The 21,098-nt window shown below is 44.1% G+C and overlaps 1 protein-coding gene across 1 annotated transcript in view; it reads right to left on the reverse strand.

Moving 5' to 3' along the window:
• MRPS5 (mitochondrial ribosomal protein S5) overlaps window positions 1–21,098 on the reverse strand; it is a 182,621-nt gene that overhangs the window by 98,541 nt on the left and 62,982 nt on the right. Inside the window, exons 3-4 of the mRNA XM_068279589.1 lie at window positions 18,703–18,825; window positions 10,554–10,790 (exon numbers count right to left, since the gene is read on the reverse strand). Of these exons, the coding sequence (XP_068135690.1) occupies window positions 10,554–10,790; window positions 18,703–18,825 (360 nt within the window). The remainder of the gene's footprint in view (window positions 1–10,553; window positions 10,791–18,702; window positions 18,826–21,098) is intronic.

Below are 21,098 nucleotides of genomic sequence, written 5' to 3' on the forward strand. Positions count from 1 at the left end.
TGCTGCAGTCTCTGAAGATCACTGTCTTCCCGATGGGTAGAGGCACGGAAGATACCCACCCATCTGGGGGCCAGCGATCTTCAGGCTGCAACAGGGGACGGGAGAAGACCAGAGCTGCGGCGAGGGACACAGCGACTTGTAGGAGCTGGAAGAAGTCCCTGGTAAGTAAAGAGTTTTAATTCATTCACCTTGTATGTCCTTTAAGGACCAGGGCCTCCCCCCCCCCCTTTTTTTAAACTGTGATTACTGTGATTGGCTTACAGAAATCACAGGTGTATGGAGCCCAAAGCAGGTGGTAGGGTTAATTGCTCAACTGCTCGCCCATAATTCATTAATGACAAACTCAGCCCCCTCCCCCTCAGCTCCCTTTCCTCCCTAGATACGATCAATATACTTTTATGTATTTTAGACATTTGTAAGTAATGGGGGGGGGGTGAATTTCTCCCTCTTTTTTAACCTCTCTGGTGTTATGATCATTTCCAGATTTAGGGTCTAAAAGCTGTGCAATTTTTTCACAAGCTTTTAGATCAGGGGTTCCCAAACTTTTTCGGTCAAGGGCCAGGTCAACATACTTCAGACTGCTCATAAAAAGATGTTGAAAAACATTACATTGAGTCTAGGTATTGATTCCCCCCAATCATGTCCAGAGGAGAACTCCCAGCAGCAGCCCTTCAGTCATGTGGCGCCCGAAGAACGTCTGTGCACCAGACAGTGAAACATATCCAGGTGACAACCTGCCGTCCAGTAGGACAGCAGTGTCACCTGATTCAGAATTGGATTGGAAGCCAGCGAATGACTGCTCACTGGCTTTTACAGTATGTGGGTGGATGGGTGGTGCCAGCACTGCTATTCTATATGCGGGGCATCAACATTAAAATTTGCAGTGGCCCACATCTATAATTTATACACTTTGTGTTTGGGGGGCCAGTGGAAAAGCCTCCGAGGGCCGCATTCGGCCTGCAGGCTGTAGTTTGAGGACCACGGTTTTAGACCCTAAAATCAGGAAAGGGGAAAAAAAAAAAAAAAAAAAAAAAAACTTACCAGAGAGAGATCTGCAGCAGCTCCTGCATATAACTGACTCAGGCTCGGGATTTTGGCTCTGAGCTGCCCCAGCCTGACTCGGGATTACCGCTAATGAGGTTAATGGGAATTTCATTTTAGATGAAATTTCCTTTCTAGTCATAAGATGGCATTAACCCAAGTCATGTTGTGGAAGCTCAATAAATGAAGCTTCAAAAGTAGAAATATCCTGAGTGTATGACAGGTGTCACCTGATGAAGGGGGCATCCCCTGAAACACGCAGTGACACGTGACCTCCTGAAGTAGTGGTGGGAACACATGCTGTAAGTAGTTCACGGAACTGGCTAGCAACTGAGGGTTGAGCAACGCCACTGGCCACTGCGTTCAGTTCCAGCTGATCTGCTGTTACACTCACTTACTCCACTCTTCACATGGTAGGCACAACTTGTATGTGTTTCAATAAATTGAGGTCATGCCATGATGCTGTCTGTTTGTTTGTTTTGTTTATTGTTACAGTCTCTTCCGAAGCATCCACCCAGCTAATTTTTGTGACCACCCGGCTGTCGTCAGCTCGCCTCCTCATCCTCCTATGCTGAGTTGTGGCACCCGTACATTCCCCCGTCGGGGCCCACCTGGCTACTTTTTCATACCACCAGGCTGGAAAAAAATGTTAGAGATTGGTCATTAACGCTGTCTTTATTGTAATCTTGTCATGGGTTGGCAGATGAACCCTCTTTCCCACTTACAACCTTCTGGCAGAGGGTGTTTGGTTTTCCTAAAGAACTTGATGACATTCTGCCCCATCCATTTTCCTTCTATCCTGACAAGTGCCCCAGAACCTACGGAAGAAAAACTCCCCCAAAACTTGATGCCCCTCCATTATCCCCATTAACTTTTGAGAGGTGAATGAAAGGGGGTCAGCATAACTCATATAATGTCAGTTCCATACAAAGCGAACCTTCATGATGAAGCACCCATCAGCTGTGAAATGATTGCCAGCTTAAACTGTCAGACAGTTGTGGCCAAAACTGATATATGATTATTTCACCTGCAGCCAGTGAACAGACTTCTAACAAGAACACTACTTTTATGCCAGTAATCCCACTTTAAAAGGTACTGTGTGATCACAAAACAGACAGGATGAGCTGAGTGCTGAAACTGGACTCAGAAAGACATCAAGCTGATTACAAACATCAGCAGAGTTTATACATCAGAATGGACCGGACCGCATCCTGGCAGATTTGATGCTCCCACAGAGGACGCTGCCCTTTGCCCCAACTCAGGAAAAACAAAGAGAAAACTGAAATGTCACGAAACTGCAGTAAACATTTTCTCATTCTGACCTTTTACAGGAAGGACAGTGCACAGCAACTTAAAGGCAAAAAGATCCAAGGGAAAAGAACTTGACGAATTGTATTCTTATCACTGTAGACAGGTGAAAAGGAACTACATTAGATATTGATTCGGATGACTGGCTGAAGGTCTTTGTCTCCCATATGATTAATTCCAAGTAATACAAGAATTCTATCTCCATTTTTCATTACTACACAGCAGTGGTATGCAGCGAATATGTTAAATAAACTGTAGTAGGCAAGAAAATTATTTTCTTGAATTTTGTGGCAGGTCTATTGAAAAAGCATGACATGAATTTTTTTATCCAGGATGGAGATCGGAGCGCTGTCCAGAAGATTGCTTTTATTGGAATAGTGATATCAAACAAGAAGGCATACAGCGTATTCATACACAAAGCGATGCGGAGGGCGAAAAGCTCAGGGTCTGGAAGCCATGGCAAAGATCAGACCGGCACTATAGACAGGCAGACGCTTGCTCACGTGTTTGTCTGAGCGCATGGACCACTAAACAAACATTCTGCAGAGATGCACCTGCCAACAGTAAAGATGTCACCACTTGTGATGAATGGTAAGCAAACCTGAACTGAAAATTAAAAGTCAAAATAAACATAAACACGTCATACTTACCTCACGTATAATCTACGCAATCTCTTTCTCCCCTCCTGCTTCCTGTTTTTCCACTGTGATCAATGGAATTCTCTTTCCTCCATTTTGAAAATGGCCGTTTCCCCATCATAGCTTCCTGCTCAGCACACTGCTGAACTGTAATATCGCCCACTTGAGCCCTAGGGAAACATGGACATTTCCTTGCTCATCGGTTGTCCTTTCAGTTGTAACGTAGAGCAACTACTATATATCAGTTCTGACAAAGTCTTGTCAGAAATAAGAGGAATCAGAAGCAAATGGTGAGCTTGAGAGGAACTGACGGAAAGGAAAGTATGTAATATATGTATGTATGTATGTATGTATGTATGTATTTATTTGCAAGTACATCATGGGCTTCATTCACTAAGTGTTAGCACCGGTGTGAAAAGCCATCTTTTGCTCCTAGTGCGCACAAAGCTACTTTGCGCACAGCCCCGCTCACTGCGAGCACAGCGCGGGTGCGCCTATATTAGTGCATGGTGTGACGATACCATCGTACCCCGCTGCCCCTTAAACGTTGCACCTGGTGCGACTATAACGGCGCATCGGGTGCCCCCGAAGCAGCGCATTAATGTTAACGTTATCGTCACACCGCGCACTAATATAGGGGCACCCGCGCTGTGCGCGCATTGAGCGGTACTAAGACTGATGTGTTTTGGAGCAAACTACTTAGTGCCGTAGTTTGTGCCCACTAAGTGATAAGGCACACTAACCAGCTTAGCGCTGGTTAGTGAATCCAAGCCCTATGTGTTCATTTTAAATAATTTCAGGTTCACTTTATGTTTATTTTGACTTTTATTTCACAGTTCAGGTTTGCTTTAAGAATGTACATCGAGGAGAGGAAATATCTTACAAAGGGCAAAAATGGACTTAAACATTTATAAAGCCACATAGTTAAAATAAGCAATTATATGCATTAAGCTATATTCAGTAATGTTCCTGTTTAAGTATGAAATACATTTCAGTAAGCGTGTTCAATACTGATTCCTTGTGCCAAATAAAGCTGAAATAATGTGTGCCAATAATCCTTGCAATATATAAAGCTGAACAAAAAGCACTGAGCATTTCTCAGCTAAAGGGCAATTTCCCTTTAAATCCTGATACATGACTTCACTATTCTACGGCTGCAGGATAATTACTGTTCCATTATGCATGCCTGTTTGCATTAGCTGCACATGCAGACATACATCCTTTATATGAAATAACTGCAGTGCAGCCATTCTGGGCATGTAAGTGATGAGTCTGCAGTTATAGGGCCAATCTGCTAATTCCAAAACATCTTCATTTTATTGCATCCCTAACCTCTGCCCTTGTAATAATAGAAAGCAGGATTATAAGAAGCTTGAACAATTCACTGATCTGTGTTGGCACCACTAAGGTCACTGCAGAGCGATTCCCACCAGTGTTCTGCCTTTTCAGATTTATATTCATTTGCAAACAAAACAACAGGTTTGTATCTATCTAAATTATAGTTAAAGGATTACATTTGTACTTGCAATAATTGAGCAATCAGTGACACACTGTTTACCTATTCATTTTATTGCAGTGATACATTTATATCTAATTTATTTTATTTTTTTGGTAAAGACCAATTCATACAGGTTTTCTCACCAGGTCGGTATCTACTGTGCCTGTGCCGCTTGTAATCGTGCGCATGTGGTCCGGAGTGTTCTGCGCAGGCGCAGTAGTTCACGTGAGCGGCGTAGTAAATGCCGACCTGGCGAGGTCAGCATCTGCAATGGAGGGGATCCCGGGACACCGGAGCTGTGGCGAGGGACACATCGACTGCCAGGGGCTGAAGGAAACCCCAGGTAAGTAGATCTCATTTTTTTTTTTGAGCTCGGATGTATCCTTTAAGAAAGCACTTAGCAACAGAGCTAGTCTTTATCTACTGCCCCCCCCCTCCCCCCCTCCCCGTTCACAAGGTGTACAGTAATGTAGTATATATATATATATATATATATATATATATATATATATATATATATATATATATATATATATATATATATATATATATATATATATATATATATATATATATATATCTTTCCTACTCCAGAACTGGGTCATATCTATCTTTCTCTACTGCAGCCGCCCAACCACGCTTGCCTCAGTCAAGGTCATTGATGACCAAATCAAAATCACCATTTCACTTTTTCACACGTTGGTAGATGTGTTGGTTGATCACAAGCACACAGGGTCTGCTGTTTGAAGTGTGGAGGCATTTGTGTATACAGTACCTGGATCATGCTATGGTCTCTCCATTCTTTTTCTGTCCGTGAGTGATTCTAGTGTGAAGCAACATACAGTGTGAAGCAAGACTGCCCCTTGGACACTTAATGGTTGAGCGAGTATGGCTGATCTGTAATTCAATCAGCTAACAGATCTGGTGAGAGTATACTATACCACTATATGTTGTGTAATATAGGATTCGTTTGAGGGCTCACCTGGACTTTGTGTTGTGAACATTGTGAGCGCTGCATAAGCTCTAATTTACTATCAGTACAGGGTGGTGATAACCCCCCCATTTGTGCAGCGATCCAAAAATAGAATGCTTTGTGGGGACTGAGAGGAGCGCTCATATCACTATAAAAATTTATATATACAATATATATTATTGATACATATAAAGTTGGATTTTAGGTGTAGTCTCAATTCCATCATGAAGAAACTACAGGACTCAATCTTAAACCATGTAAGATTGTAAGCTGACGAGGACAGGGACTTCTCCCTTGTGTTTCTATGCACTTTATCAAATGTGCATCTATCAGTATTGGTGTTTTTCAAACTGCACATCAATTGTATGTATCTGTACTTTTATCACTGGTTGTCCTGATTGTGTAGTATGTATAGTTGCCCCAGTATAGGGAGTTTAGTTGCCCCAGTATGGCTAGTATAGTTACCCCAGTATAGTGCCCCAGTATAGCTAGTATAGTGACCAGTATAGCTAGTATAGTCCCAGTATGGCTAGGTAGTGCCCCAGTATAGTGCCCAGTATAGCTAATATAGTGTCCAGTATGGGTAGGTAGTGCCCAGTATAGCGCCCAGTATAGCTAGTATAATGCCCCAGTATGGCTAGTATAGTGCCCCAGTATGGCTAGTATAGTGCCCAGCATGGCTAGTATAGTGCCCAGCATGGCTAGTATAGTGCCCAGCATGGCTAGTATAGTGCCCAGCATGCTAGTATAGTGCCCAGCATGGCTAGTATAGTGCCCAGCATGGCTAGTATAGTGCCCCAGTATGGCTAGTATAGTGCCCCAGTATGGCTAGTATAGTGCCCCAGTATGGCTAGTATAGTGCCCAGTATGGCTAGTATAGTGCCCCAGTATGGCTAGTATAGTGCCCAGCATAACTAGTATAGTGCCCCAGTATGGCTAGTATAGTGCCCAGCATAGCTAGTATAGTGCCCAGCATAGCTAGTATAGTGCCCTAGTATAGCTAGTATAGTGCCCCAGTATGGCTAGTATAGTGCCCCAGTATGGCTAGTATAGTGCCCCAGTATGGCTAGTATAGTGCCCCAGTATGGCTAGTATAGTGCCCCAGTATGGCTAGTATAGTGCCCCAGTATGGCTAGTATAGTGCCCCAGTATGGCTAGTATAGTGCACAGCATGGCTAGTATAGTGCACAGCATGGCTAGTATAGTGCCCCAGTATGGCTAGTATAGTGCCAAGTATGGCTAGTATAGTGCCCCAGTATGGCTAGTATAGTGCCCCAGTATGGCTAGTATAGTGCCCCAGTATGGCTAGTATAGTGCCCCAGTATGGCTAGTATAGTGCACAGCATGGCTAGTATAGTGCACAGCATGGCTAGTATAGTGCCCCAGTATGGCTAGTATAGTGCCAAGTATGGCTAGTATAGTGCCCCAGCATGGCTAGTATAGTGCCCAGCATGGCTAGTATAGTGCCCAGCATAGTGCCCTAGTATGGGTAGGTGGTGCCCCCACGGCCGCCGCTCCTGTTACCTTATGAGCGGGCGGCTGCTCCCGGATTCCCCCAGGCACCGCTCTCCTTCAGGCTTCATCTCCGATAACAGCAGCGCGTCTTGCGAAGGAGGGGAGGAGGCGGGGCAGCGGCTTCCTGCAGCGGCGATATGCTACGCCGCTACCATGGCAACCGCTGCCCGCTTCCTTCCCTCCTTACAGCAGCCGCAAGACGAGCTACTGTTATCGGAGATGCTGCATGAAGGAGAGAGGCGCCTGGGGGAATCCGGAAGTGGCCGCCCGCTCATAAGGTAACAGGAGCGGCGGCCGCGGGGGGGGGGGAGGGGCGAGAGGACAGACCCGCCGCGGCCCAGCTGGAAACTGCCAACGGACCGGCAGTGGGCCGCGGCCCAGTGGTTGGGGACCCCTGCTGTAAAACATATAGAAAGTATAACAGTGTAGTGCACACACATGTTTAGCACTCGATAAAAGAGGCCATTGCCCAAAACATTGAAAGCCCTCATGATAACTGATGTCTGGGCCCGCTGTGGATTCAGGTATGTTAGATTTGAATCCTCTGGAAAAATCATCTTATATGATTCTGGATGAACTATGCATATTTATGGATTGCAGTGCTGTTGTCAGGAATACCAATGTCAACCGCATGTCAGTAATACGTATTGGTGATGGCTCTCGTTGCAATGGCTCCTGCTATGTGTAGCTAATTATTCATGCAGGAAGAGGCAAATTATGAAGGCATTAATGACATGTACTTTAGAAACAGCAATGAAATCTATGGCAGGAAAAAATGCTATTGGTACTTACAGGCCCCAATCACAACTGGTTACAAACAAAGGGAAAGCTGTCTTTCAACACCATTAAATCGCAACAGGGTTTGCATAGCAATGATATGTGTCACAGCAAGTTGATTTTTTTCCATTTCTTTTTTTTTTTGTCTTTAAACAAAGATGGAATTGTACGTTAATTGAGCAACTCTAAAAAGATGTCCAACAGACACTTAGAGAACACTCCCCAGAACACTCCCCAGACTGAGTACACTTGAAAAGTGCAGTGTCATGGAAACACAGCCAAGAGCATTGAATTCACATCGGCACTTCAGGAAAACTAAGTGCTAGCAAAATTAGAATAAGCAATTAAACATAAAGAGTGTTCTCAGAAATCCAGCTCTTTCTGTAAACCAACGTGCAGATTTCCATCATGCTTGAAGCCAGAGACCAAAACAGATCTCCCTTGTGCGCTCCAGGGGGTATTTCTGATGGGTTCAGGACCATCAAAATTAGCCAGCTGAAACGCCTGGCTGATAAGGCTCGGGGAGAAACCTGGTTCTGGGTGTATTTGCTGCCTGTCAAAGTAAAACCAACATTCAGGCCCCTTGCACATCTGCACACTGCATTGCGTAAGTTTTCCCTGATGCTTCCCACCGCAAGGGCCATGGAAGTCTATGGAGACTTACACACTTCACAAGATGCGCCAGAAGTATCCCAATCACCATAATGCCAACACAAAGGCTGCAGCGCGTTACTGCAGGATTCGTGCCTACCATACGGATTATGCTGAAATGCAAGTCAATGGGCGATGTAGGGAGTGTGCATGACGGGAGCGCGTGTCCTGCACAGCAGGGAGTATGTCCCCAGCCCAAGGGCAGCGCTATGCATATGACCCTGTCACCGCACCGTGGCGCAGGGTTATATGAAGGCTAATATTAGGTTTGCAACCGACCTAAAGGTATAGACTTAAAGCAATTTATAAATCATTTACAAAACAGATTTAAACACATAAGGGTCTGGGTGAAAACCTCCAAGCATTGTTCAAGAAGTAGGAGTCATTTGGCCATTGTCTATTAAACAGAATCTAGCTGAGAGAAATGCCACATATGTGTTGGGGCCAGTTCAGACAGACATTTTCACAGCGGTAAATGACGGCAGCGGCACTCGCTCTTTAAGCTCTGTCTATTCAAGTGAATGGACAGGCGCCAGCACAATAGTTTGTCATCATTCAGGCAAACCCTGCACTTTAATAGTCATACACAGCGCAATATTTTAATAGTTTAGACATATGATGGCTTGTACCAGGGGAATATCAATCAAATATTGAGCAGACTTCCCCACTCTTTAGGGGTGCATGCATTATTCATGCATAAAGTGTTACGCAGGATGAATAGAGAATGTACTGCATTCTCCTCTACCCTTTGGAGTTGTCATGGGAATGAATATTACACAAGAAAGGTTTGCATAAGGAAATACATTATCTGGTAAATCTTTGACTATTGTAAAATCTCACCTCATCTGAAGTTATACCGTTAAATTGATCAATGGTGGCCGTATCTTTAATGCTCGTGAGGTGCAACACTATGGTGCCCCCCCAATATGTGTAGTTAGCAGTAGTGTCAGTTAATCTCCCTAAGTTTTCTGGGGCAGAAGGCTGCATGACATTAAAGGGAGTCTGAAGCGGAATTAAAACCAAAAACAGGTACTTACCTATGGAAACAGAAGGCTCTGGGTCCTATAGAGCTTTTCCATTCTCCTCAAGGTCCCCACGTTCCCCCGCAGGCTCCCCTGTTAGCAGACTACAACCGATTGGTCATAGACTGCACTCTTCCTCTTTGGCTGGGCTTTGGACATCTTCAGAACCACTCAGGATCCTGGATACAGGCAGCTTTGTACTGCGCCACCTATCTTTGGGAGGACTTGGGCTCCAGAAGACTTTAGAAGTCTCCCGCAGCAGGGGATTTGAGCAGAGAAGCCAGTGGGAACTGTGAGAACAGGAAGACTCTATAGGACCCAGAGCCTTCCCTCTCCTTAAAGAGACTCTGTAACAAATTTTTCAGCCTTAGTTCTTCTATCCTATTAGTTCCTATGCCTGTTCTAATCTGCTCTGGCTTACTGCAGTCTTTCCTAACTGCACTGTCTCTGTAATAAATCAATGTATCTTTCCTCTGTCCTGTTTGTCGGGCTAAAGCTTGATTGTGTGGAATGTGCAGGGCTGCTTGTGATTGGTAGAAGCGATACACACCCTCTGCAGGCCCCCTGCATACTCTGAATGACTCATACACTATGCTTAGCTGAGCCTATTAGAAGCTGGTTAGTTTGTTTGTAAACACTGCCTAAAACTGTTAATTACAAGCCAGGATTGCAGCAGAGAGTGGCAGAAACAGCACAGAGGGGCACAGGAGAAAATAATGAATAGAATGGTATGCTTTTTATTGTAAGAATATTAGAGTACAGATTCTCTTTAAGTATCTATTTTTCGTTTTGAATTCCGCTTCAGATTAACCTTCAGCAAAACATCACTGAAAGGGCGGGGCTACATACCAATATACAGCAATATATATAATTATAAGAAGTGCTTTTGATGCTGGAATCAGGCCGATTCATGTAAAAATGGATAGCATTCAGTCTGCTTCAACTTCTTATCACATAGTTCATGTAAGATTGAGAGTGAATGAAGACCGAGTCTCATGCTCCATACAGCAACAGAGTGAAACTAATTCCAACAGATTCCTTTGGAACCTACTCATACAATATAGATACTGGTAAAAATGTTCTAACTTTGCCACTTAGAATGCCTCACGTGTGGCCAATTGCTTCCTCACCTCCATTAGGACCCGGGTCAGGATGTCCAATACTGAGGCCTCCCCAGTTATTCCCAGTCCATCCTCGCTCAGTTTTTCTGACCCTGGTCGTCTTTTTTTTCTCCCAAGCGTCCCTGTCTTTAAATATCTGAGCTTGCAGCTCTTCCTGTTGTTCCTTGGTGCGCTTTTCAATTACTTGTTCTTTTTTGTTTACTGATAAAGGTGTATTCAAACCGGGCCACAGAAATCCAGATTTTCCTGCAAAAGAAAGTCAGAGGTACTAAGTTATTTCGCAGCAAGCCTTATGAATCAACTGTTAGGATTACTTCACACCTCTACACTTTCAAATATATATGGGTTTTGATGTGTTGTTGATGCACCTTAAGTGTGTTTTATAAACGGATGTAGATATCCAATTTTATTTCTTCTTGGCTTCAGAAAAACTTTAAAGCAGTGCTGTCCAACTTTATAAGTGGGGGGTATCGCTAGCACCAGACTTTTTGGTTATAGGGGGTGGAGCATCAATGTTCCAGATTTGGGGTTGAGCCAAGCACGAACAAGAGGTGGGCCTGCCAGAGGAGTGGGCTGACACAAAAAAAATAGTCTGGGTTAATGTGGCCTGAGGGCTGCCATTTGGACAGCACCACTTTAAAGCGGGATTGTCGGCCATAAAAATCAAATTCCATTTACCCACTGCTCTGTGTTTATTATGCAACCTGCCCCTGCATTGCAAGCACTCCAATCTAATCAGAAATGTTTCTGCTGTAATAAATCTCAGCCTAGCTCTATTTGGTACATTGCCGATGAGAAGGAAGCTTGTCATAGCCCCTCCCACATTCCTGCTCCTAACTGATTGGATGAGGGCAGTTCAGTGAGCTGCCGAAATACGACCTATGGTGTGCTCACATGTGTGGTGCAAGCTAGATATGACAGTGCAGTTTGTAGGAGAAAAATAAGAAAAAGAGAAAGGGAGGAATTCTATTAGGATTGGCTTCAGTCAGAGGGAATAAAAATAGAAAATGCCAGGAACAGTTTTCTCTTTATTTACTATATACAATTCACTGAAATCAAATGTTCTACTTACATAGAACAAGTATTGTACTGTCCACAAGTATTTTTCTACTTATATATGTGTTTTTTTTATGGGATAGTATGGCTGTCCCTCCTGCTTTAAATTATTAGCTTGAGAGTGATTCCGTATAGCAGATCTTGAGCATATGGACTCAACTTTCACATTTGTACATTAAGAGACACAGATAAGAGCTTTCAATGTAAGAAATTCTAAGGGGATTAAAAAGTATGAAAAACAATATAAAAAAAAGTGGAGACATGTCAGGTAGTAAATTACAAAACTAAAGACAACATTGAGTACTATTTGACATTAAACAAGATCATCCTCCTCAGTTTAAAGGTTGTCCGTAGGAATAGTCAATGAGATGCAAATAATCTCGAGTTAATGCAGCATTATGCAAATTTTGAATGCAAACTTATGCAGCTTGAAAATGAACCAATCAAACCTGCTGAGGTAATATTTGATTGGTTTATTTTCAAGCTGCATACATTTGCATAATCCTGCATCAACTGGAAATTCTTTGCATCTCACGGACCATCCCTGGTTAGCGAGTCTGCCGGAGGAAGACAGTTCATTTGGGCACACAGCTCGATCGTTGTTTTAGGTGCTGCCATTCACCAAAATGTAAATTTGTGGCTATGGTGTGCCGAGTAAATTGGGCACTCGATTTTGGCTATTATATAGCCGGACTCTGGATCTGCTGCAGCTCAGGTATAGTCAACTACCAGTATCGGCTAGATCTATAGCTGTGTACAGTTATTGGCTGTGGCAGAGAGTTAGCCTAAGCTATAGGAGTGTTAGTGTAAAGGTGACCACTAACGATACAATTTGACAAACAATCGATTACGAATGATTCTTCATGTGAATGATCGTAAATGATCGTTTGGGACCAAAAATGGACAAAAAAAAACCCTTCTAACCAATCCGATTAGATTGATGTGATCAAACAGAAATTCATTAAAACAACTATCAAAGTTAACGAACATTCTATATGCCACATATATTTCCAGTAATTACGAGCAAACAACAATACAAATACTTTTTTTCATCTTTTCATTTTTAATGTGAAAAAAAATGACAGTCACAGAGAGCAGTTAGTATGGAGGAATGTGTCCAGCACATCCAGCGTACAGAAACTGTCTTTACTGGCTGTAATCTCTTCAGAAGGATAGAAAGCAGAAATATACCTTCAAATATGTGTAAATAACTCATCAGCTGCACCTCTGTTTCGGTCTCTCTCTCTCTGCCTTACAGTCTAAAGTAAACAGAGTTTATAGCCAGGAACAGAAAATTCTGAAAAGCTTTCTATTGTTGCTGGCTAAAAGCTCTATAGGTATGTGGGGTTTACAGAATGACAGTTTCTTTAATAGTTCCTTTTTAATCTGATCAGTCTGAAGATTTTTGTCTGTTAGTGGTCCAAAACAATAATTTACAATCTTTCTTATGAAGAATCATTCATAATCGATAGTTCGGCAAATTGTATCTATAGTGGTCACCATTAAACATAGTAATAGGAAGGTTTGTGTTAGGTGACAGAATTAGAGGTTAGTGTTAGGCATCGTTTTAGAAGGGTTAGTGGTAAAGGGATACTGTAGGGGGGTCGGGGGGAAATGAGGTGAAACTACCCGGGGCTTCTAATGGTCCCCCGCAGACATCCTGTGCCCGCGCAGCCATTCACCGATGCTCAGACCCCGCCTCCGGTTCACTTCTGGAATTTCAGACTTTAAAGTCTGAAAACCACTGCGTGGTGACATCAGCGGGATCGAGGACACGGCAATGCAGGCGCAGTGGTTTTCAGACTTTAAAGTCTGAAATTCCAGAAGTGAACCAGAGGCGGGGCCGGAGCATCAGTGAGTGGCTGCGCGGGCACAGGATGTCTGCGGGGGACCATTAGAAGCCCCGGGTAAGTTCAACTCATTTTCCCCCGACCCCCCTACAGTATCCCTTCAAGGAATAGGGTAGGGGAAGGTTTGTAGAATTCATTTAATGTTACAGAGCAGCAAGCAAATTCCAGATGCAAAGCTATTGTAAGACAAATTAGCAATATTCAAAATAATGGCAATACCCGGTGCCAAAATGAACAGACACCTCTTTTAAATAGATGCCCTTCACACCCAAGGCCACCTTTCAGAACTAGAACATTCAAACCTTCTGCAATACCCTAGAGGCAGGAAAACTGCAGACCAACAGTCAATGGCTATTTTACCTAGGTTCTTATATGGTGTGTCTATGTAATACTTATGGTCACATTTGCTGCACTGTATGAGGTATACCAATTCTCATAACTGAGATATCCAGAGGATAAGAACAGAAACCTCAATTACTCCAAGTTGATTTGCTGTCTCACTATTGAGAATATTGTCTCTCTGGAGTCACTGGTTTCCTTGGAATTCTGACTTGACTTTGGAAAAAACAAATGTCGCACATTGTGACACTTTGTGATTTGAAAGACGGACTTCTCCAAAATGCCTCATCGTTCCATGGTCAATATTCTCTCTGTAATGACATAGGCTTCCCTGGGGTTCTGACCTGATGGTGAGGTCACAGGTAATAGAATCTGTAGGTTTAGTGAGAGTTTTACATTTTCATTGTATCCTTAAAGCGGATCCGAGATGAAAAACTAACTATAACAAGTAACTTGTCTATATATCTTATCTAAAGTTTAGATAGTTTACACAGCAAATATAGCTGCAAACAGCTTTAATAGAATATGATTGATTATTCCTGTGATACAATGACAGCAGACATGTTGTTTGTAAACATTACACAGAAGCAGGCTTATCTGCATCCTGAGCAAAAAAACCTAATTCCCCCTCCTCCTCCCTACTCCCCTCTGCCTCTGAAATCTCTGGCTAGTAATACCTCCATATCCTCCTGCCCAGACTGAGCTCCCATGAGCCCTTGTTACTGTGAGGATCCGCTCGGCTACCTGCGCAGGCAGGCAGCCTTTTGACCACTGTTCAGGTCTGCATTCTGCAGGTCTCTGGAAGAGAGACCTTTTGTCAGTTTGGCAGCTTGCTGCTGAGGAATTTGCATACGTTTGCCATGCAGATTGCCTAGCCACATCCTTTGTAGGCTTGCTCTATATATATACCATGTGATATCACAGATCTGGGGTGGTCATAAGGGTTAGTCCTGTGAAACACTCCTGGATTGTCAGCCTTGCTCATTGTTAAGATTAGCTTAGAGTAATTCCTGGGACTGCACTAGGCAGATTCCCTAGTGCAGTTAGGGTTGCATATCTGTTTTGTTTGTCTGTTGCGATTGTTCTGTACCAGCGGTGGTCGACAGGAAGTCGTTCTGATGTTTGTTCTTGGAGTATAGCTGGAGCAGCGATTGCTACCAGCTATCTCCTCTATCTGTCTTGCCTGGATCGCACTCGCCTAGCGCTAGTGCTGTGGATCCGTCTGATCTCCATCTCTCTTGCTGTTATCTCTCACTTATTCCTGTTTTCGTGTATCTGTCTTGTCTGCTGCGAACGCTTGCTGGAGGCTCGGTGAGGTAACCGTTAAGCAAGCGCTCGCATCCTCTGTTTCATGTTTGTCTGTCGGTGGTTAGTTAGGCGTGCTTGTCTCTGTTGTGCTTATCACGCGGAGACCGCGCATAAACGCGTGCACTGTTGCGAAAGAGTGCGGTGTTCGCGTTTAGTTAGCGTTTGTTATTTTCCTTATCTTCTCATTGTATGATTTGCTGTGCCTTTGCTACTCTCGTGCTCTGCCTTGCTGTAGCCTTGTGTCACCTCTGGCAATCGCCTCTCCCGCGATTGCGTTCCTGCTTCGTATCTGCTGTTGTGTATGCACCGTCGCGGGTTGGCGACTAGTTTGGTGCACACACATACAATCTGTCCCTTTGCTCAATCTCTTTCGCAATCGCTTCTCAGGCGATTGCGTTCTCACTCGGTTTCCTTTGTTGTGTGTCCACCGTCGCAGGTTGGCGGCTAGATTGGTGGACATACATATATTCCTCATCTGTGCTTATTCGGTCTTGTGTCGCTGTTAGCAATCGCCATCTCTGGCGATTGCCTTCTCATTTTATCTTCCTGGTTGTGTGTTCATCGTCGCAGGGTGGCGACTGGATTGGTGGACACACATACCCTCTGTCGCTTTGATCTCTCTCTTTCAGGGCGATCTTGCCCTGCGTTTCTTCCCTTCGTGCAATTCCTGTCTGGCGTGTGTGGCAGGGCAGAGGAGCTGTTCCTTTGCACTCCACAGCTCCACCTGCCGACAGGAATTTCCCTCTACAGGTGCATTGCACCTTTTGCTGGGTTCCCTCAAATCATACGCTTGTGGAGGATTTCCGCAGTGTCAGCGCACGTCTTGTGCGCTGATCACGGAGAGAATTCCACAATCGTTACAGTTACTGTCTGAAAGTCCCTTGGCTCTCTGAAAACCTGTGGGTGTGGCTTCTTTAGTTTACAGGGAATTAGAGTATTAAAACAAAAACAAAAAAGTATTTAGCTTGAGGAATGCCCTATAAACAATAGGAAAGGAACCCAATTATGCAATGAGTAAGTAAAGTAAAGTTAATCTCGGATCCACTTTAAAGGGAACCCAAGGTGAGAGTGATATGGAGGCTGCCATATTTATCTCCTTTTAAACAATACCAGTTACCTGGCATCCTGCTGATCCTCTGCCTCTAAAACTTTTAGCCATAGACCCTGAACAAGCATGCAGATCAGGTACTCTGACTCAGCTGACTGAGGTTTTACTGGATTAGTCATATGCTTGTTCTAAGGTTTTGACTCCCTTTTGTTCCCATGGGCACAGCTTAAATGATCTTCAGGTTACTGCCCTGGAGGGTGGCTTTACATCACAAAAAGAGAGACTATCAGCAGAAACTACATTTATACATTAATTCAAATCTGTAGATAAAATATTGAACATGGGATAGCAATTTCGTACATGGATATGAGGTTGAGGATATTTAAGGTCATCATTCTTTTTCAGCCAAGATAAACTGCATTCATTCTGCTTTTAGCTAACTCTTGAACTCGGAATTTACGATACTTATAGATTTATATATACCTGGGACTTCCTCCAGCCCCATCCGCATGGATAGCTCCGCCGCCGCCTCTATCGCCGGTACTGCGTCTCGTAACTTTCGCCGGACGCGGCCAGTTGTACGCATGAGCAGAGACTCCATCTCGCCGGCGCCTGCTTACCGCACGCACCTGCGCAATACCGAGGGAGCGCACTGCACTTGCATCGACTGGCCGAAGTGATGGGACCCAGTACCGGCAATAGAGACGGCAGGGGAAGCCCCATGTAAGTATAACTCTATTATTTTTTTTGTCTCTGAGTCTCTTTAAGCTGAATACTCACCTAACAACGCAGGAGGATGGATTACAGCAACTTGCCTCACTACAAACGTTCTCCGAAGCAACTTCCTGCCGGCGGGTACACGCGATGGCATACGACGGGTGAGAACGAGAGTTCAAGCGATCACGGTACTTTGAGTGGGAGCCATCAGGGATCTTAAAGATCCTATTCTCTGTGATAGTCATTGTCGCCGCACATCGTCAAACATTGTTCGGGGAAATAGCGTGCCTGTACCCACGTTGAGAGATTGCAGAAACGATCGCTCGTCTCTCAAAAAAATAATAATTTGCCGGCCGTCAAAAAATTTGTCTTTAGTTATGTGAGGGCTGACTAACAAAGGGCCCTATCTATTTGTCATAAATTAGCTAACATCCTCTCAAGATCCATATGTTTTGTTCCAGTCAAAGTGAACCTGAACTCTCTGCTCTAAAAGATACGCAACACCATAATAACCATAAAAAAATTGTCTATGTTACAGCTGATACAAATCCTGCAATACATCTGCAGTGTCTCTACTTCCCGCCTTCATGGAAGCGGACATATTGTTAACATCCTATGTTTACCAATTTCAGTCAGCTGAATCAGGTAAGGGGTCAAATTACAACTTGTGACAGATGAGGGGGATTAGACAGGCTAAATTCTCTAAATACATACCAAATGCATTTCTCTCGGTTTTCCTTCGGTCCTGTGCAAGAGTTCAGGTCCACTTTAAGGACTCCTAATTACATGCATTTATGTTTCCAAAAAAATCTCTGTGTCCGCTTTTGCATGTAAATGGCTTTGCGCTTTAACAATTTGTCAGTATACATGATTCAAGTCTGATAAAGGCTGAATAGCTGAAAGCTTACTCCTAATTCTTTTAAATAGGAACTTCAGCGAAAAGGGGGAAAATGTATCAATTCAAGCCAAGGTAAAAGAAAAAGAAGAGAGATCAAGAAATGATTGATATTCGCTATGTAATTTGCTCACATTGTTTGATCCACTTTCAGCCGGCACGTAATCATCTTTACTACTGGCAGACATGAAAAAAAATAGACAGCATCAACTGCCATTATCTATAACCACACTCCCTAACAATACGATAGGCTAAAAGGTTTTTGTTCGTTTTTTAATAGATATACTGTACATACAGTATGTACAGAGGGAGAGATTGGTTGCTTGGCAGTTGGAAACAGCCGTTATTTCCCACAAAGCAACAAGGCTCCCACAGTGTGATGTTGGGACCTTGGCCCTGACATCAGACTGGGGAGGGGTTTAACCACAATATCAGCCACACAGAGCCCGATGATCTATTCAGGGAAAGGTAAAGATTTTACATGGGAAAAGGGGTTATTAGCTACTCATTAGGATGAAGTTCAATCATTGGTTACAGTTCCTGTTTAAAGCCTTTCCCTCCCTCCCTCCCTCCCCCTGCAGAGTGGCGAGTGGCGCAGTACAGCAGAGGAAACTCACCGGCTTCAGACGTGCCAGTGATAACTTCTCTCCTCAGCAGCACCTGGGTTCCTCTGTTTGACAACGGAGGCTCATGTCATGTGACGTGGACGTGCGTGCGTCACAAGACGAGAGCTGCCATTATCAAGGAGAGGAAGCTGATCCCTGCTGAGGAGAGACGTTAACGATGGCAAGTTGGAAACCGGTGAGTTTCCTCTGCTGTAATGCTCCGCTTGCCATCATTGCAATATGCACCTTTTTTTAAAAAAATAATAGTAAAGATGATTACTGAGAACTCTTTACTTATATTTTTACTATCTAAAGATAAAACGAAAAAATAAAAACTTACCCTCTCCAATGTTCTGCCCAACATTCAGATTCTTCCTAAGTCTCCTCTTGGTTCTTTTACCTCTTCCCTTTCGTGAGCTTGAAGAATCCGCCACCACTCCTTTCCACAGCTCATCTGCCGTCACTGCACCAACAAAACAACAAAAGCTTAAAATCACGGAAGCATGGAAAGACAAGGTAAAAATAAAAGCATAAAATGAAAAAAAAGAAATACAAAAACCTGTGTTACGCTTCAGCCAAAGGGCAATGTCAGCAGCTTTCCCAGGGGGAATAGTCCTCAACTGCAATAACAATCTAATCAAGAATCAATAAAATGCCAGCGGCGGCTCCCAGGACTGAGCAGCTCCACCAGCCACAACGATGTTCACCTATCTAGACGGTGGAGTGGTAAGATCAGGAGTCTACACCGATGACTTGTCAGAAAGGAGAACTACAAAATTTGTTTACAGGCTGAAGATCTTTCCTCATTCACGAGCATCTGATCTAAACATTAGCATTTTATTTGCTATATTTTGTGGATCCAAATATAGAACTATATAATCTTTATTGAGGTTCCATATTTCTCCTTGGAAGAGACTTTTTTGGTACCTCCATAGACTGCCATACTTCCTCTCTGCAGTGAGTAAATTTGTGTGAAGGGTGTCCAGAATGTGTTTGTCTCGATAAATTGCAGTGAGATTCATAGATTGGTTTGGTTTTAGGCTGCTTTTACATGTGGTACGGTGTGATCTTTAAAAAAAAAAAAAAAAGAGTTTTACTCATCTGGGGCTTCCAATAGCCCCCTGCAGCTGTCCGGTGCCCTCGCCGTGTCCCTCCGATCCTCCTGTCCCCACCGGCGGCCACTTCCGGTTTTGCCGTCAGGACCCGACAGGATGGGAACGCGAGTGATTCTTCGCATTCCCAGCCACAATAGCTCTATAGCAGCATAGAGGGAGCTATTGTGGCTGGGAATGCGAAGAATCACTCGCGTTCCCATCCTGTCGGGTCCTGACGGCAAAACCGGAAGTGGCCGCCGGTGGGGACAGGAGGATCGGAGGGACACGGCGAGGGCACCGGACAGCTGCAAGGGGGCTATTGGAAGCCCCAGGTGAGTAAAACTCATATTTTTTTGGGGGGCTTAAGGTTCACTTTAACGATCCCACCGCACTGTGCCCCAGAAGTAAAACCACACGTTATAGTTTTGGTGCGACCAGATCAGTGATGCATATTTTTTATTGAAGGTACGCCTCACTTCTGGGGTTATTGTGAGAGTTGACCAGTAACTCACTGCATGCAGTGCGTTACGGCACTGGAACCTGCCACAATGCTACACACCATGTTAAATTATGTGATGGGATGCAGCAATTTTTGACAGACAGGGCTGCAAAGGACCGCCTACGTTTAAGGGGCCTCAATATATTTTTGGGGCTTAGTGCTATTCTAGTAATAATTATTGTACCTTTTTAGCGCTTCTCATGAAAAAATAAAACCTTTCTCAACTTCAGATAACTGATTTTCATACACAGACTTGTCTCACTTACTCTGATTATTCTACTGCAAAAACTCAAATAGCATAACTTTTAAGGCTGGATTCATGAAAAGTTTGTAGAAGAGGTGAACTGCTTATTTAATTTAAAGGAATTACAAGGTGAAAAATGAAATTTAGCTTTACTTACCAGAGGCTTCTTCCAGCCCCTAAAAGTGATTTGTGTATCTCGCCCCAGCTCTGGTCTTCTCCTGGGTCCTGCTGGCAGCCTCTAAAGGAGCAAAGATCCTTCTGCAGTGATGCGCGCATGCGCAGAAGATGCCGACCCATTGGGGGTCACGGTTCCTTCAGAGGCTGCCAGCGGGACCCAGATAAAGATTGGAGCTGCGGCGAGGTACACAAATGACGTCTAGGAGCTGGAAATAGCAAAGTAGAAATGAAGGAAGCACTCAAATGGCGAATAAACTCAGTGTTTGCTACCTTTTCTATAAATGCAAGTTTATTCGCCATTTGAGTACTTTGATTGCATCTGCTGTGGAGTGGTGACCCATGGAGGCATTGTGCACCGGCAGACCAGGTCTGTAAGGCCTGGTGGAGAGCCTAACTCAGCAACCCCCCCTACTGTATGGGCTGGAAGAAGCCCCATGTAATAAAGCTACATTTCATTTTCCACCTCGGAAATCCTTTAAAGTTTACCAGAGCGGAGTTTAACTAAAAGTTTTATACGTAGCTGGGACTTCCTCCAGCCCCATGCGTACAGATCGTTTCCACGCTGCCATCCTCAGCCTACTGGGTCCCATAACTTCAGCCAGACGCGGCCAGTCTGCGCAAAAGAAGTGCGCTCTCTACTTATTTCTCCGGCAGCCGCCTGGGGCTGGAAGAAGGTATGTATAAAATGTTTTAGTTCAACTCAGTTCTGGTTTCCTTTAAGC

Source organism: Hyperolius riggenbachi, chromosome 4 (genome assembly GCF_040937935.1).
Source record: "Hyperolius riggenbachi isolate aHypRig1 chromosome 4, aHypRig1.pri, whole genome shotgun sequence".
NCBI classification, from domain to species: domain Eukaryota; kingdom Metazoa; phylum Chordata; class Amphibia; order Anura; family Hyperoliidae; genus Hyperolius; species Hyperolius riggenbachi.